This window comes from Bufo bufo, chromosome 4 (genome assembly GCF_905171765.1).
Source record: "Bufo bufo chromosome 4, aBufBuf1.1, whole genome shotgun sequence".
NCBI classification, from domain to species: Eukaryota; Metazoa; Chordata; class Amphibia; order Anura; family Bufonidae; genus Bufo; species Bufo bufo.
The window spans coordinates 43,291,282-43,309,870 of NC_053392.1; the positions used below are offsets into that span (position 1 = coordinate 43,291,282).

At 48.1% G+C, this 18,589-nt stretch overlaps 1 protein-coding gene across 1 annotated transcript in view; it reads left to right on the top strand.

The window, feature by feature from the left end:
- Nucleotides 1–4,874: 4,874 nt before the first annotated feature.
- The window catches only part of EXTL3 (exostosin like glycosyltransferase 3), a 33,465-nt gene continuing 19,750 nt past the window's right edge, over nucleotides 4,875–18,589 (top strand). The window contains exons 1-2 of the mRNA XM_040427157.1: nucleotides 4,875–4,986; nucleotides 13,148–15,694. Coding sequence (XP_040283091.1) covers nucleotides 13,547–15,694 — 2,148 coding nt within the window. The 5' untranslated portion in view covers nucleotides 4,875–4,986; nucleotides 13,148–13,546. The remainder of the gene's footprint in view (nucleotides 4,987–13,147; nucleotides 15,695–18,589) is intronic.

Sequence of the window (18,589 nt, forward strand, 5' to 3'; positions counted from 1 at the left end):
TTCCTTTCCATCACATTATACACAGCACGTATCCGTGATTACCACCGTGTAATCCAGCAGCGGTGGCCGTGCTTGCACACTATAGGTAAAGGTGTTGGCCTATGAGCACTTCCAGCCTTTCCCTATAATGTGTAAGCACGGCCACCGCTGCTGGATTACACGGTGGTAATAACCACAGATACATACTGTGTATAATGTGATGGAAAGGAGGCAATATGGACAACCACAATACATTAGTAAGTGCCTTGTATTAACTGCATGATAAATGCCAATTACTGAAGTGAGACAAACCCTTTAACCCCTTTAAGCATGAAATTTACCAAATCTTAACCTCCTCATATTGCACGTGATCTACATTATAATTAGAAGGGTTGTCCTACCATAATGACCTATTGCCCATCTACAGGATAGGTGATAAATATCGGATTGCTGGGGTCTGACTGCTGGAACACCCACTGGTCATGAAAAAAGGGGTCCTGAGACATTCAATTACATTACCGCCAATCTATGTACACAAGGGTCTGAAGACCACGTTCCCTTGATCATGGGGGTCCCAGCAGTCAGACCCCCATCAATCAGACACTTATCACCTGTCGTCTCATAGCTGTTGGACCTTTTCACATTCCCTATCCTTAAAGGTTTTCTTTGGGTGTAAAAATAAATAAATAAATTAAAATCTGGCCCAAAATATGTGTCAAACTAAAATAGAAATGCTCGCCTGTTAAAGGGCCTGTGTCCACTTTTCTAGTTATCCTGTATTGACAGGATCGGAGATAACTAAGTGATCCGTGGGGGTCTGAACGCTGAAGCCCCCACTGATCCCCCTTCTTGATTGTGTGGCAGGTCGAGCATATGCCATGCCTCTCCATCCATTCTCTATGGGGTCACTGGAGATGGCAGAATACAGCGCTGGCTCTTTCCAGTGGTCCCAAAGAGAATAAATGGAGCAGCAGGGCGTATGTGTGGCCTGCCACACCATCAAAAAGGGGGAACAGGACCCGTTCCTGGGATCAGTGGGGGTCGCAGAATCGTACCCCACTAATCATATAGTTATGCCGTATGGTGTTGAGAGGATAACTTGAAAACCTGGACAACCCCTTTACAGGGATCTCAAGTCTCCTGGACGATCAGGGAGTCTCCCGCTATTAGATGGCGGCTCCCTGACGCCCGCAAGTGAGACAATAAGTCCCGGAAAGGTTTACTCGCAGTAAACCTTTCCGGCACCTGTAGCAGTGTCTCGGTGCGTGCGCACTTACAGTGCAAGAAGAAGCCGATGCAGTCCTCAACGGCGCACCTGAGCCTGTGCGCACGCGCGGGATAATCTCAAAGAGGGGGAGGGAGGCAGGGAGAGGCGGCACTGTCCTTTCCGGCACCTGTAGCAGTGTCTCTGCGCGTGCGCACTTAGAGTGCAAGAAGAAGCCGATGTGTCCGCAACTGGATGTCTGATCTCAAAGAGGGAGGCGGGGAGAGGTGGCACTTAAAGGGTTTCTACCGCCACATTTTCACCTATTTAGCTGTCAGACACTAGCGATCTGCTAGTGTCTGCTCTACTAACCATGCTATTGTAATCCCTTTCTCTGCAGCGGTTACCCTAAAAAAACGTAGTTTTATTGCTATGCTAATGAGCCTCTAGGTGCTATGGGGGCGTCTTTTCAGCACGTAGAGGCTCCGTCCACTCACCATTTCTGCTGCCCAGCGCGCTCCAGCCCGCCCCTCTCCTCTAGATTGACAGCCCACTCGCGCCTGCGCCGTGTGCTTCTGTATTCGGCGCAGGCGCAGTGACTGTTGGACTGCTCCCTGCGCCGTAATCGGCGCAGGCGCAGTGAAGATGCCGGCGCAGGGAGACAGTCCCTGCGCCTGCGCCGAATACAGAAGCACATGGCGCAGGCGCGAGAATTCGACTGAGATGGAGAGAAGTAGGCTGTCAATCTAGAGGAGAGGGGCGGGCTGGAGCGCGCTGGGCGGCAGAAATAGTGAGTGGACGGAGCCTCTAGGTGCTGAAAAGACGCCCCCATAGCACCTAGAGGCTCATTAGCATAGCAATAAAACTACGTTTTTTAGGGTAACCGCTGCAGAGAAAGGGATTACAATAGCATGGTTAGTAGAGCAGACACTAGCAGATCGCTAGTGTCCGACAGCTAAATAGGTGAAAATGTGGTGGTAGAAACCCTTTAAGAATCAGCCACTGACTGTTTGCTAAAAGAGAGAGTGTCGTGAGTCAGAGTGACAGCAGCGACGATCTTGCAGAATCTGCAAGTTAAAAAAAGAAGTGCAAAACGCACTTCACCCCGGACTACACTAAAGTGCACCCTTGTCTAATAGGGGTAAAAAATAATGAAAGTGGAGCTCGCTGCGCTGTTTGCAGCAGTGATTTTTCAATTTCCCATGGTGGGTTAAATGACTGTAAAAGACATGTTGAGGTGAGTAACTGTAATTATGTGTGACACTTTACCATTAACCCTTTAGGCAAAAAAAAAAAAAGAAAACCTCCCTGAAATGAGTTTTTGCAGGTTGGGATGTCTGCCTTTAAATCCTCCACTACTCCACCACCAGTATCTCTTTACATGGCAGCAGTGATGCCTGTGAATACGGAATATCCTCACTACCGCCATGTAAACCGTAAGTGTCAATACTTTCAGTCATAAGTTTGCAGCGGGCGGTTTGCCAGCGTCTGGGGTATCCCTTACCCTTTTAAGGCTGGAACTCTCTTCCACTAGCTAGACTGATCTAACTCCTCCCTCTCCAGGGAAACTAGCTCTGCCAATATTTCTGCCATCTGCTGGTGAATCAGGCACATTACACCTCAACAGTTACAAAATCAGGAAATACATACACACTATGCAGGATATGGAAATGAATATATATGAGATGACACAGGGTGCACCATTGAAGACAGTGGGGCCAGACAAAGGTGGTAATGCTTCTCTGGGGCGTTACAAGTCCAACCCCCTTTGCAGGTCACAACCTTCAACAAAGCCCAAGCAAAGGTGCAATGTGAGCAAAGGGCACAAACGGAGGGTCATAACTGAAACAGAGGTGTTAGGGTCACCTGAGGCAGGGTAAGGGTCCATTCACACGTCTGTAAGTGTTTTGTGGATCCTCAAATTGTGCACATGGCCGGCACTATTATAGAAAATGCCTATTCTTGTCGGCTATTGCGGACAAGATTAGGACATGTTCTATTTTTTTGCGGAGCCGCGGAACGGAAGTACGGATGCGAACAGCACACTGTGTGCTGTCCACATCTTTTCCTGCCCCATTGAAAAAGAATGGTTCTGCACCCGTTTCGCATAATTGCGGAACGGATCCGGACGTCTGAATGGAGCCTAATAGTGGGGATCCTGGAGCAGGGGTAACTGGAGAAGAGGCAATATCAGCGCTGCATTTAGAGTGGGGGCATCTGGAGCTGGGGCATTTATGGGGGTGCACCTAAAGCAGAGGCATTAGGGTCGCCTGAGGCAGGGTAATAGTGGTGATCCTGGAGCAGAGGCATTAGGGGGGCAACTGGAGAAGAGGCAATATTAGGGGTGCATTTAGAGAGTGGGCATCTGGAGCTGTGGCACTAATGGGGGTGCACCTAAAGCAGAGGCATTGGGGGGACCTAGGGCAGAGTCCCCCTAATGCCACTCTGAACTCTGCAGAGAGCAGCACACATACACAGAGTCTACTATAAACAAATCCCCTATTTCCCCCTTACAGTCTCCTACAGCTCACTACTGAGAAATCAGCCCAGCACCGCAGAGGAGTCCTTCTCTCCAGCAACCACAGTTTTCTGACAGCAGGGAGGGCAGGAGGATGGCCAGACATGTTCTCTCCTCCTTCACTGCCAGCAGCCGGGAAGCTTAGAAGATACTGTACAATGTACACCAGTAGGAGGCTGCATCACTGTGCGATACTACCACCTAGTGGCTACAATAATTCTCTCTCCTGAGAAAGGAGAAATAATTACTCCTCCATCTTATCTCCAGGCGCAGGAGACTGAGGGCCCACCGAGGAATCCCCCGCCTCCCCGGTGGGCCAGTCCGAGCCTGCACTCCACAAAGCCTCATAGGCGTTCATAAGGGGGAGATACTTGCCCCACCCGTTGTTGTATGTATGGACTGTGACCACCTAGAGATGGTGGACACTGATGCGTAAGCTGGCTAAAAACATGACTTTCCATTAGGGCGCGGTTATTTCTCCCGACTGCCCCCATAAACCTGGTCTGGCAGCGACTCATTCCTGTTCTCCCATGATTTGGCATTTCTGGGGCCCCAAGCAAACAAATGGTGGCGTGCTCCATAAGTATGGCGGTATGAGGAAGCATGGCTGCTAGGGGAGCTGCACAGGCCGTAGAGCCGCAGTTGCCTTGGTAACTGCACCGCAAGCACGCTCCCTGCGTCTCACAAGGCCGGATTCACACACTGCGCTTGGGTCAGGTTTTATTGGTGACTTTTTTGCGCTATTGAATGCTTGCTGGCAGTGAATAGAAACACAGTTGTCACAGAGACATATATAACAGTCCGGCTGCAGCAGATTTCTGACCACTGCAATAACTGTTATAATGATTATATTATTGTAAGCTGGAACTCTATGGGTTAAGATTCCCAGCGCTCTCTTTACGGCACAGGCCGGCAGCCCGCGGGGCACACAGGAAGTCTACGTTCTTTATTGTCTGTTACAGGGCTATAAAGGGTTAAAGGCTCTCTCTATCACCATGACGACACTAAATGCGGCCGCCAGGGGGAGCGGTCCACCGTTCGTGCTTTGCCACAGAAGTGGCGCCGCGCGCACGGAGGTGGGCGGGGCCAGAGGCGGCGGGCACAGCGATGGGTTGGGTTGTGGGCGTGGTATGGTGTGATGGGAAGGGCCAATGGAGACGTGATCGGTGGTGGGCGGGGCTGAGGCCGGCGTGTTCGCGGCGGATTCTCGCGAGGTTTGGGAGCTCGGCGGTGTGTTCTCGTACAGGCAGCGGTGTAGAGTGTAAGGCGAAGACACCGGGCGGCGGTAAGAGGGGAACCGGGGAGAGGACGAGGGGCAGGCGGGCGTGTAGACAGCCCGTCACCGTGTATTCCTCCTATACGTATCGTCTCTATTGCACGCGCAGTGCTGTATGTACGGTATGTGTATACTGCCCGCCCGTATGGTATGCTGTGCGCTGCCCCAAAGCCTGTCCGCTGTCATGTATCACCGGGCGGATATATCCTACCCCCTGTGACGTATAGCACTGCCCTTATATATCCTACACCCTGTGACGTATAGCACTGCCCTTATATATCCCTTACCCTGTGATGTATAGCACTGCCCTATATAGTATATCCTACACCCTGTGACGTATAGCACTGCCCTTATATATCCTACACCCTGTGACGTATAGCACTGCCCTTATATATCCTACACCCTGTGACGTATAGCACTGCCCTATATAGTATATCCTATACCCTGTGACGTATAGCACTGCCCTTATATATCCCTTACCCTGTGATGTATAGCACTGCCCTATATAGTATATCCTACACCCTGTGACGTATAGCACTGCCCTTATATATCCTACACCCTGTGACGTATAGCACTGCCCTTATATATCCTATACCCTGTGACGTATAGCACTGCCCTATATAGTATATCCTATACCCTGTGACGTATAGCACTGCCCTTATATATCCTATACCCTGTGATGTATAGCACTGCCATTATATATCCTACACCCTGTGACGTATAGCACTGCCCTTATATATCCTATACCCTGTGATGTATAGCACTACCCTTATATATTTTATCCTATACCCTGTGATGTATAGCACTGCCCTTATATACTATATACCATGTGACGTATAGCACTGCCCTTATATACTATATACCATGTGACGTATAGCACTGCCCTTATATACTATATACCATGTGACGTATAGCACTGCCCTTATATACTATATACCATGTGACGTATAGCACTGCCCTTATATACTATATACCATGTGACGTATAGCACTGCCCTTATATACTATATACCATGTGACGTATAGCACTGCCCTTATATACTATATACCATGTGACGTATAGCACTGCCCTTATATACTATATACCATGTGACGTATAGCACTGCCCTTATATACTATATACCATGTGACGTATAGCACTGCCCTTATATACTATATACCATGTGACGTATAGCACTGTCCCTAAATCATATTCTCTACACAGATCTATATAATGTACACCGTCCTGTCTTATTCAGTGGAATATATCTGTCCTCATATCATATACAGTGTCATGTCACTGTCATCATATATATCACTCTCCTATCTGATAAGTCCTCCTCCTCATATATAATATCCTGTGTCATACCACTGTCCTCATATCATATTCTTTACCATATCATATTTCAGTCCTCAAATAATATACACTGCGACAAATGTTATATGTAATGTTTCATATATAACTATATACACCGGAAAATATCATGTATCATGTCTGAGTTCTTGCAAATATATACTTGTATCCCAGTTCATAAGTCATATTACATATCTTCCATCCCCGATCCTATATATTGGGTTGTATACGCTGTTTTATGTTGATTTTCAAACATATACATTGGTTCTATTTCACTGTCCTCATACATATTATATCCACACTGCCGTATATACCGCTGTCCTCATACATATTATATACACACTGCCGTATAGATCGCTGTCCTCATACATATTATATCCACACTGCCGTATATACCGCTGTCCTCATACATATTATATACACACTGCCGTATAGATCGCTGTCCTCGCATTCATATTATATCCACACTGCCGTATATACCGCTGTGCTCACATACATATTATATCCACACTGCCGTATATACCGCTGTCCTCACATACATATTATATCCACACTGCCGTATAGATCGCTGTCTTCACATACATATTATATATACACTGCCGTATATACCGCTGTCCTCATACATATTATATCCACACTGCCGTATATACCGCTGTCCTCACATACATATTATACACACACTGCCGTATATACCACTGTCCTCACATACATATTATATATACACTGCCGTATATACCACTGTCCTCACATACATATTATATATACACTGCCGTATATATACCGCTGTCCTCACATACATATTATATCCACACTGCCGTATAGATCGCTGTCCTCACATACTACATACAGTTTCATCCAGGAACCCTGTAGACTTCTGGAGCCCCGTGCTCCCTAAATCAGAACTATCACAATAAGTAAGAAACCGGCCAAGAAATATGGCGGTCAGCAGACATCTCGGCTGACTGGAGGCGCCGTCCTGGCATTAGCCCAGCGAGGCTCAGGACCTCTTATCCTGATGGTTGTGTTGGACGTTGCAGCCACAAGAAAGTAAAAAGAACTACTTCTCCAGTGGGGTCTGTATCTTCTGGTGGTGGCTCGTGTGCGATGCATTACCCGCCGCTGCTTTGTGTCGCCCCGCAGTTTTTGAGCAGCCCCATCCCCTGCAGTAGATCTCTCCCTGATTTCAGTGGTCGGGGAGGTCGTTTGTTGCTTTGATAAAGCCGCCATATAGCCCGATGTAAAGCAGCCAACTAATGGTCCATCGGTTGGACGTTCCTACAAGGTTAATTCGGTGTTAATGTGAAGTAGGTCCCTTTTGTGGCCCTAACGGCTTTAGCTCCTCTCCACAGGTGTAATTGGACCCTTAGGATAGGCCGTCGGTACCGCATCGGCCGGGGTCTGACTTCCCGTTAATTAATGTTTTTGGCCAGACCCTGAAGCAGTCTATCGGTGATGTGCAGAACGCGGCTCCTCGTCCTCCCCTGGTGCAGACGTGCCTGCCGGGCTTGTCTCTTATCAGACCTCTGCTAGGTTGCAGCTGCTGCCTGGTGTGTCGGCCATGTGCATCACCGGAGGCGTCCTGTCCGCTGCAGGAGCCTCGCTTTAATAAAAATTAATATAAAACCTTTCAAGACTTCTTGGAAACTGCTGGGCCTTCTGGTTCCCCCCCCCCCCCCCCGAATCTAGGACTCTAGTTGCATGGTACCTCTGAGTCTGAGCGATGCTCTGGGGGAGACTCCTTTCATAATACTTTCATTTTTCATATTGGGGTCTGGGGGAGGGGCGGGATGCTTATTAAACACTAGCTCTGCTTTCCAACCATTTTTTTATTTTATTTTATTAGTTTTAAAAGAATATAGTTATGATTAAAAAAAAAAAAAAAAAAAATCCTGCCGTTTTGTGTCTACAGTAGATTAACAGACCTATGCATCTCCATGGTAACAGACGACAAGCCATCCTTATGTAGTCTGAACCTCGCAGTCTTACCTTATGTATGGGTGGTCTGCAGGGGCCCCGGCTCTACCCACTGCACTGATGTCATTGGCTGTAACTACCACGTGCGTCGCCGCCACACTTTTCCCCAGTACAATGTCACCAGTCTGGATGATTTTCTGCACTGATACACTGTAACGATTACAAGGTACTGTGCTGCAGAACAACACCACCCGCACACAGCGCCATTATGGCTGCCGCCTCCAGCTGTTGCTATTCCCAGTAACAGCGTCACGTATGGGCTTGCACAATTCAAATGAATTAGGTGGTGCTGCAATACCACATACAGCCTGTAGACAAGGGTGGTGCTGTTTTCTAATGTTGTACAAAGCTGTGGACTGCAGCGAGCGGCAGCTGGGACCCGCTCACTCTCACTTCCCAGCCATCTGCCTCAGGATGTCGGCTGTTGGTAACAGCTGGTGACGGTTCGGGCACAGCCTCTTCGACATAACTTGGGTGTCTCGGCGCGCCTGACCCCCACCAGTGCCAGCTCCTGACATGCCAAAGGTTTTTCAAGTGACTTTGACCCATTATTTTACATATAATAAAAGCTTAAGCAACTTTTTATTCATTTTATTTTTATCCCCCCCCCCCCCATTTCCTGGCCATTTTCAAGATCTCCTCTTACAGCCACTGAATAGAAGCATTCACACAAAACCCGTCCAAGTGACACAGATGCAGTGCTTGTTACCGTGTGTCTGCCCTCTATAGTAGCGGGCCCTGCACCTCGGTCATTTGGACGGGTTTTCAGTCCCCGGATGTTAATTCAGACGCGGCGCTCCTCCATTGGAAGGCAGCTGATTTTTCTGCTGGATTTTCAGCCTTCAAGGGGTATTCCCATCACATACAATGGGGGCGTATCGCTAGGTTACGCCCCCATTGTCTGATAGGTGCGGGTCCCACCTCTGGGACCCGCACCTACAAGGAGAACGGGGCGGGGAGAGCGTCTGTCCACCAATACAAGTAAATGGGAGCGCACTCGGGGCGCCCCTGCTCCCATTCATTTCTATGGGGCAGGCTATTGTCGGCAGCCCCGTTGAAATGAATGGAGGGCGGCTGCGCATGCGCAGTGCACCCTCCATTATTTTCCCCGCTCCGTTCTCATTGTAGGTGCCAGAAGTGGGACCCGCACCTATCAGAAAATGGGGGCATATCCTAGCAATATGCCCCCATTGTATGTGATGGCAAAAACCCCTTTAAGGTTTTAACATTGCATCCCCCCAGTTGGGGCTCATGCACGCAGCCGGAAGTTTGAACAGCATTTTTAATATTTGATTTAGATTTTTAATATTTAAAAAAAAAATGTTTATTTATACATTTTTACTTCCTTCACACTAACTTTTAGGGCTCATGTACACGACCGTATGTATTTTGCGGTCCGCAAAAAATACGGATGACATTCGTGTGCATTCCGTATTTTGCGGCAAGGAGCACATGGAAACTAATAGAACAGTCCTATCTGTGTCCGTAATACGGACTATTTTTTTGCGGAACGGAAATAGACAAACGGAATGCACACGGAGTAACTTCCTTTTTTTTTTTTTCCTGAACCGTATGCAGATCTATTCGTTTCAATGGGTCCGCAAAGAAAAAAAAATAATGGAAGTTACTCCGTCTGCATTCTGTTTCCGTATGTCTGTATTTTCGTTCCCCCCCAAAAAATAGAACATGTCCTATTATTGTCCGCAAAAAAAACAAAAACAAAAATGGAACGGACATGGAAAGAAAATGCGTTTGTATACATGAGTCACCTTTGGAAACTGGATGGACATGCAATCTTCTGATTTCTTGTCCCATACACTGCGATAGAATTCTATTGCAGTCTATGGGATATTGACATACATGTACGTGATTGCACCTAAGGGGTTGAACAGCTGCCTGGTGGGAGCGCTGAGGGTAATTTTACAGAAAACGGCCAGGTTTTTCTAATCGTGAACAGTTTATTTAAAGGGATTGTCTAGGATGTATTGCTCTGTGGATCATTTGACTGCTCTTCGGGCCCCGCATGTAAGCTTTTGACAGGGACAGGGTCACATGGACCACTGCATCCAATGACTAGCCTCAGTGGCAGCGTGTCCCCAAGCGGCACTTCATTGCTGGTTGGGGACATGTCACCACTGGAGCCAGTAGGCTGCAGAAGTGCACGTGACCCGAGTACAGACTACCTCAGAGTCCATGGTGCAGCTATGAATGCTTCTCTTCATGGGTCTAGCGGGGGTTGGAGAAAGGATTTAAAAAGTATCTATTCTGGACAACCCCTTCAAGGCCTCATGCGCAAGAACGTATTCTTATTATTTTTTTTGCGGACCGTATATGGAACCATTCATTTCAATGGGTCCGCAAAAAAAAATGGAAGGTACTCTGTGTGCATTGTTTCCTTATGTCCGTATTTCCGTTCCGCAAAAAATAGAACATGTCCTATTATTGTCCGCATTACGGACAAGGATAGGACTGTTCTATTAGGGGCCAGCTGTTCCGTTCCGCAAAATACGGAATGCACACGGACGTCATCCGCATTTTTTGCGGACCACCAAATACATACGGTCATGTGCATGAGCCCTAAGGCCGATCTGTGACCCAAGGATAACTGACCGTTGTCCAGAGTCCATTGCCGGGCTCCAGATGGCGACCAAAACGGTCGCCAATGCGCCTTAAAATTTGCAGATGGCGACAAGACTTTTTAGTCTTGTCGCCATTTGCGACTGTACCGCCGCGCTCCTGCGCAGCCTAAGTTCTCTTCAGTAGCACACGGCACAGTGGAGAAGGAAGGAGTCCCTCCCTCTCCACTGTGACATGGCCGCCACTACCACCAATGGGGATATAGCAGGGAGGAGGAGAGGAGGAGCTGTCGCCACTGCGCCACCAATGAATGTAAAACATAAGTGTCTGCAGCGGTATCACAGACCCGGCACCCGGCCTCTATAACAGGGCATGCGATCCGTGGCCATTAACCCCTCAGGTGCCCCAGATCGCATGCCCTGTTAATGAGGCCGGGTGCCGGGTCTGTGATACCATTGCAGACAATTGTATGAAGGAGTCAAAGAGGACCTTTCATGGGTCCAAAGAATCTGAACTTAGTAGCAGGCTGCATAGAGCGGCGCCCAGGGATCTAAGTACACTTACTATTATTCCTGGGCGCCGCTCCGTTCGTCCGCTGTGGCCCCCGGTATTTTCAGCATTCAGAGGAAGGAGGAGGAGACGCCAGTGTCTGTCCTTCTCCCTGACAGCAGTGCTGTCCAATCACAGCGCAGAGCTCAGAGCCAGGGAAGTTTTTTTTCCCCCTGGCTCTAAATTCTGTGCTGTGATTGGACAGCACTGCTGTTATGGAGACGGAGAGACACTGGCGTCTCCTCCTCCTTCCTCTGAATGCTGAAAATACCGGGGGCCACAGCGGACGAACGGAGCGGCGCCCAGGAATAATAGTAAGTGCACTTAGATCCCTGGGCGCCGCTCTATGCAGCCTGCTACTAAGTTCATATTCTTTGGACCCATGAAAGGTCCTCTTTAAACATTCATTGGTGGTGCAGTGCGCTCTCCCAAAGCCTCTTCCCCCCCCCCCCCCATTATCACTGGCCACAAGTCGTCCCCGTCTCCCTCCCATTGTTATATGGTGGCCACAGTGTCCCCATCCCCTTCATTGGTGGCAGTGGCAGATCACACTGCTGGGGCTCAGATCGTTACCATGGCAGCCAGGACGCTACTGAAGCCCTGGCTGCCATGGTAACCTCCCTGCTGCTGTGTGCACAGGGCAGCAGGGAGATGTGAGATCCTATTCACCCTGATAGATCTCTATCAGGGTGAATAGGACAAGGGATGAAAAGATCCAGGTTCTAGTCCCTAAGGGAAGAAATGGTTGTTAAATAAAAAGTAAAAAAAACAAAAAAAAAAAACAAAATACTAAAAGTTTAAATGGCCCCCTTCCCAGTTTTACATATAAAATTAAATTAAATTTGGCGACTAAAAAATGTAATTTGGCTCCTAAATTTTTTAGTTTAGGAGCCAATGGCTCCTGGTCATTTTCTTTTTGTCTGGAGCACTGCATTGGCGTCCTCTAAATTTAATGGGCAGAACAGAAGGCAGCGTTTGATGGGGATCTTGTCTTAAGTGGGGAGGTCACCCATCTGGAAGTCCTATGTAAAGTGGTGTCCGAACAGGCTGACAGATTTGCATGTCCTTTGTATAGTCATTGTGACGTTTCCGCTGTATTCACCGTCAGCAATAGTCTGGACCAGAACTAACTCTCACCACGTCCTGCTCCTCCTCCTCTGCTGTAGTCCTCCTCCTCCTCCATGTAGTCCCAGAAGTCCCCTGCTTGACCGCCATTCTTCCTGGTCCATCTGAAAGCTCTCACTGGCCTGGGTCCATGGGAGGAATATGTAATGGTTGAACATGCAGTACATGAAGTATTAAAGGGGTTATCCTATGATTAGTGTTGAGCGAACTTGTGTTTTTAATGGATTCCGCTACCACGGACCATAACGGAATTCTATGACGGCATACACCGCGGAAGCCTATAAGAGGCATTCTGTCATAATAGAAGTCTATGGCCAGCGGGATTTCTACACCAGCTGTGGAGGCAAAATGACATCTTGCTTAGTTTTACCGTTTATTTGGTTTAGTGTTCCTTTAAGAACCTGTTTTGGGAGGATTGGCGTTGCCTCTTTTAGGGAAGGAAGCTTTATAACGTCTGTTAGGACCTGGACTTTGCTTTTATGCTTTATTGCATTTAGTTAATACTAAACGGGCAGGCGCTGTAGGACGAGGGCAGAGCGATGTTTGATATGATATTTGAAGTCCGTTTTCTTGATTTGTCCATTCACAGCTCTGCTCTCCTTTCTCCTTTCAGGCTCGAAGCATCGTCGGCTGCTGAAGAGTCCAGTGATTGCAATACATCTGGAAAATTGCCTTTTTCTCTCCGCCATGGATCTGGAGCACCTGGCCAGTTAACTAACCCATTACCATGTCAAGCGGAGCAGAAAATGTCTATCTGGTACAGACCGGCTTCTCACCGCCCCAGCAGAACCACGAAATAACATCTCGGATAAATCAGAATTAAGGAGACCCTTCATGATCGAGCCTGTGATTTCCGAGCTTTGCGTTGGTTTTAATATTACGCCCTGGAAAATGAAATTTCCATTTTATTGGTTCGTTATTACTCAGGCAGAGTAATTCCTCTTTACCAGTCCAAAATTTTGTTGGCATGGCTACAGACCCGACGTGATAGGTCGGTGTCACTCCTGAACTCATGAGTGGGTACACCATGCTGCGCAATGGGGGATTGGGGAATGGAGGTCAACCATGGATGCTCCGCTGGTCCAGTCGGATCAGACTCTCCTGGCTAAGCTTCACGCTCTTCATCATCCTGGTTTTCTTCCCTCTGATTGCCCACTATTACCTCACCACCATCGACGACGCCAACAACGCGGGGAAGCCCATTTTCGTCCCGCGGACAGGTAACGAGCTCTGCGAGGTGAAGCACGTTCAGGACCTTTGTCGTATCCGCGAGTCCGTTAGCGAGGAGCTCCTGCAGCTGGAAGCCAAGCGCCAGGAACTCAACAGCGAGATCGCAAAGTTAAACCTGAAGATCGAAGCGTGTAAAAAAAGCATCGAGAATGCAAAGCAGGACCTTCTGCAGCTCAAGAACGTCATCAGTCAGACGGAGCATTCCTACAAGGAACTGATGGCCCAAAACCAGCCAAAGCTTTCTTTGCCAATTCGGCTTCTGCCAGAAAAAGATGACGTTAACTTACCGTTGCCAAAGTCCAGAAGGAACTGCCGGCTACATAATTGTTTTGACTACTCGAGGTGCCCGTTGACCTCGGGGTTCCCCGTTTTTGTGTACAACGGTGATCAGTACCCTTTTGGCAGCTTGATAGACCCTTTAATCAAACAAGCCTTGGAGGCAAGTGTCAGAACTAACGTCTACGTGACCGAAAATGCAAATATTGCTTGTATATATGTAGTTTTATTGGGGGAGATGCAGGAACCGTTGATGCCAAACCCTACTGAACTGGAGCAACAGTTGCACTCATTGCCATACTGGAGGACTGACGGCCACAATCATCTAATAATCAACCTGTCCCGAAAATCGGAGACCCAGAATTATCTGTATAACGTAAGCACCGGCCGTGCCATGATCGCCCAGTCTACCTTTTACGATTCGCAGTATCGACCCGGCTTCGACGTAGTGGTGTCGCCGTTGGTCCATGCAATGTCCGAACCCAACTTCTTAGAAATCCCAGCCCAGGTGCCAGTGAAGAGGAAATACCTGTTCAGTTTCCAAGGGGAGAAGATTGAATCGTTGCGTTCGAGTTTGCAGGAAGCCCGGTCGTTTGAGGAGGAAATGGAAGGTAACGCCCCAGCTGACTATGACGACCGTATCATCACCACTCTTAAAGCTGTCCAGGACAGCAAGTTAGATTTTGTTATGGTTGAGTTTACCTGTAAAAACCAACCTAAGGCAAGTCTGCCCACTGAGTGGGCTCTATGTGGGGGAAGGGAAGACAGGATCGAGCTACTGAAGCAATCCACCTTTGCACTGATCATAACCCCCGGAGATTCCCAGCTCATCATATCTGCTGGCAGTGCCATGAGACTTTTTGAAGCTCTTGAGGTGGGAGCCATCCCCGTTATTCTCGGGGAGCAAATCCAGCTCCCCTACCATGACCTGATTCAATGGAACGAGGCAGTGTTAATCATACCAAAACCACGCATTACAGAAGTGCATTTTCTTTTGAGGAGCATATCTGATAATGACCTCCTTGCCATAAGGAGGCAAGGACGCTTCTTGTGGGAAACCTACTTTTCTACATCAGATACAGTTTTTAATACCATCTTGGCAACCATAAGAACTCGTATGCAAATTCCAGCCGCCCCTATTCGAGAGGAACCGGCGGTGGAAATCCCTCATCGTTCTGGTAAAGCTGCCGGAACTGACCCTAACATGGCAGACAATGGAGACTTGGATCTAGGTCCAGTAGAGACAGAACCACCTTACTCTTCCCCTAAATACCTGCGGAACTTTACACTGACCGCCACAGACATTTACCGTAACTGGAACTCCGCACCGGGTCCGTTTCACCTCTTTCCTCATACACCATTTGATCCCGTCTTGCCCTCTGAAGCTAAGTTCTTGGGATCTGGAACGGGGTTCAGACCAATTGGTGGTGGGGCTGGAGGTTCGGGAAAAGAGTTTCAGGCTGCCCTTGGAGGGAATGTCCCGAGGGAGCAGTTCACGGTGGTTATGTTGACCTACGAACGCGAGGAAGTATTAATGAACTCCTTGGAAAGGTTGAATGGACTCCCTTACTTAAATAAAGTTGTGGTGGTGTGGAACTCCCCAAAGTTGCCATCGGATGACCTCCTGTGGCCGGACATTGGTGTGCCCATAGTGGTAAGTGGTATCTCGCCTATCTGCTTAAAAATTTCCTTGTTTCTTTGATCATGTATGTATCAAGCGGTGTATCGGCCGGACACAAACCCCAGCATGCAGCAATCCGCAACTGGCAGTGGGTGTTTTCTGCCGGAATTCAAACCGGAGGTGTGAAAGTAGCCTTAGTCGGATAGTGCCATGCACTGCTGGAGTCCATTTACTGTAATGGGATCCGGCAAGGATTCGGACAGTTTCCGGCATGAGCACCAGGTTTCGGCCGGACAAAAACAGTTTTTGTCTGGCAGAAACCAGACGCTAATGTCAGATCGCCTTATAGTTAATTTAAACTGGCAGTGAAGGGCAGTATCCAGCTAGGCCAGACACAGTAAACTCCAGTAGGCTGTTCCGGCAGGGGTGAAACTAGCCTTACAGCTGCAAATCCTGTCCGGGCATCATGGCAGCTGGAATACAGACTCTAACATGTACCCACGTGATGCCCATCTAAATGGGGCCTTACAGTAGTGAGAGCCATTGCATGCACTAAACGGGGGCCCAGTAAGAAAGCGTTTCCCGGTTCTGTGGCCTCACGTGACCCATCTCGGCCAATTAGCATTTCTTAAGGGAATCGCTTGACACATACTCCTTGACTCTAAAGAACAAGACTGCATCATATGGGCCTTTTTTCATAGCCGCCGAGAGTTGTCATGAGGTCCACCATGTGGCTAAACAGAACCATGAAGGTGGCTTCTTTTTGCACCTCAGGGGTGGGGCTGTTGAGAGTGGGTGTGACTATAGCCAGTAGTGTGAAATTATAGCGCCGCCTATGAAAAGATCTATGACTAATTCTCCTCGAGATGTAGATTTGACAGCTTTATTTGGGGGGGGGTTCATGAAAAGTGAAATGACGGGAGCCCAAACACGCAGCTTTTGTCAGCAGAGGTTCTGGTGGGGTCAGCGGTCTGTACAGTCCATGATGATCCACGCAGTCCTCTCTACGCTGCAATGGTTTTTACTTTCTCACCCCTGTCAAACTGAATGTTCCCAAGACCTGTAGTCGGGCAGAAATCCCATTCACCACCTTGCATGGCATAGGGGGGCACCTCCAGTACGTTAGTCAATCAGCTTGATTTATACAGTCCTGGAAAATTCCTTTAAGGGCTTGTCCAGCTTTCTCCTGCAAAAATGAAGCGGTCATTACCTGGCAGACCCTGGTACTTCCGGCCGGGTTCTGTTTCGCCGTCTGCAGCAGTGACCACATGTGACTGCTCCAGCCAGTCACTCATTGATTGACTTAAGAGGTCACGTGATGTCACCACTGCAGCCAGGTAAGAACCAGAGCGGCGGCAGCGCGGATCTGCCGGCTAAGTAATGATTGCGTCTGTATTGCAGGCAGATTCCCAGCATTGTATAGTTTCCCCCTGAAACCGGACAACCCATTTTAGGCGTCACGCACATGACTGTATCCGTTTGGCGGTCTGCAGATTGCGGATCCTCAAAATACCGAGGCGATCCATGTGGTATCTGCTTTTTTTTTTTTCCCTGTTGTCTGCATTTTGCAGACATTCTCTTTTTGTGGTACGGATATACTGATGCGTAAAGCCTCGGGATGATCCGCATCCGTATGTCCGTTCCGCAAAGTGATAGGACATGCCCTACATTTGTCTGCAAAATGTGGATCTCTGACCCATTGAAGTGAATGGGTCAGCAAAAATGCGGATGCAGCAAAGATGGTCCCCAAAATACGTACGATGGTGTGCATGAGGCCTTAGACAGATGGGTGAGTCGGGCCATCGTTGTTCTGATATTGACGACCTATCCTAAGGGGTCCCAGAAAAGGGGGATTTTATTTATAGCGTCTTCACAGCGTTGCCTGAGAGTTGTGAGACTGTGGGGTGCGCTTCTCTCGCTGCAGGTTTGATGTTGTAATTAATATTCGATGAGTCATTTTTCCATGTAATAAACTTGTACAAAGAGCCGACTGAACACCTGGTGCCATTCACACCGCCGGCACAAAGGATCTCGCTGCAGGAGCCGAGTATAAGGGCCGGGGTAATCCTCCAAGGAATGTCAGCCGGCTGTATAGTTTTGTAGTTGGTCGTCCCTTCAGATGCCTTCACTGGACAGTGGAACAAAGGATCAGAATCTGTCATACCCTCCATACACATTAGGCTACTTTCACACTGGTGTTTTGGTTTCCATTTGTGAGATCCGTTCAGGGCTCAGCGCTCCAAACGGATCAGTTTTTCCCTAATGCATTCTGAATGGAAAAGGATCTGCTCAGAATGCATCAGTTTGCCTCCGATCAGTCTCCATCCCGCTCTGGAGATGGACACCAAAACACTGCCTGAGGGTTTTTTGGTGTCTGTTTGATGAAACTGAGCCAAATGGTTCCGTCCTGGCACATAATGTAAGCCAATGGGGACGGATCCGTTTTCTCTGACGCAATAGAAAACAAATCCATCTTCCATTGACTTTCAATGGTGTTCAAGACCGATCCGTTCTGAAGGGATGCAGACAGTTGTATTATCTGAACGGATACGCCAAAAAACGTAGGTGTGAAAGTAGTCTTTATGGTTGGCCAATCCTGCTGAAATCTGCTATATTGGCCAACATTTCCAGTGGTGAATTGCCTTTATAGGATTCTGCAGTATACTATAATATGTACAAGAATATAACTACTATAATACTGCTCCTATGTACAAGAATATAACTACTATAATACTGCCTCCTATGTACAAGAATATAACTACTATAATACTGCTCCTATGTACAAGAATATAACTACTATAATACTGCCTCCTGTGTACAAGAATATAACTACTATAATACTGCCTCCTATGTACAGGAATATAACTACTATAATACTGCCTCCTATGTACAAGAATATAACTACTATAATACTGCTCCTATGTACAA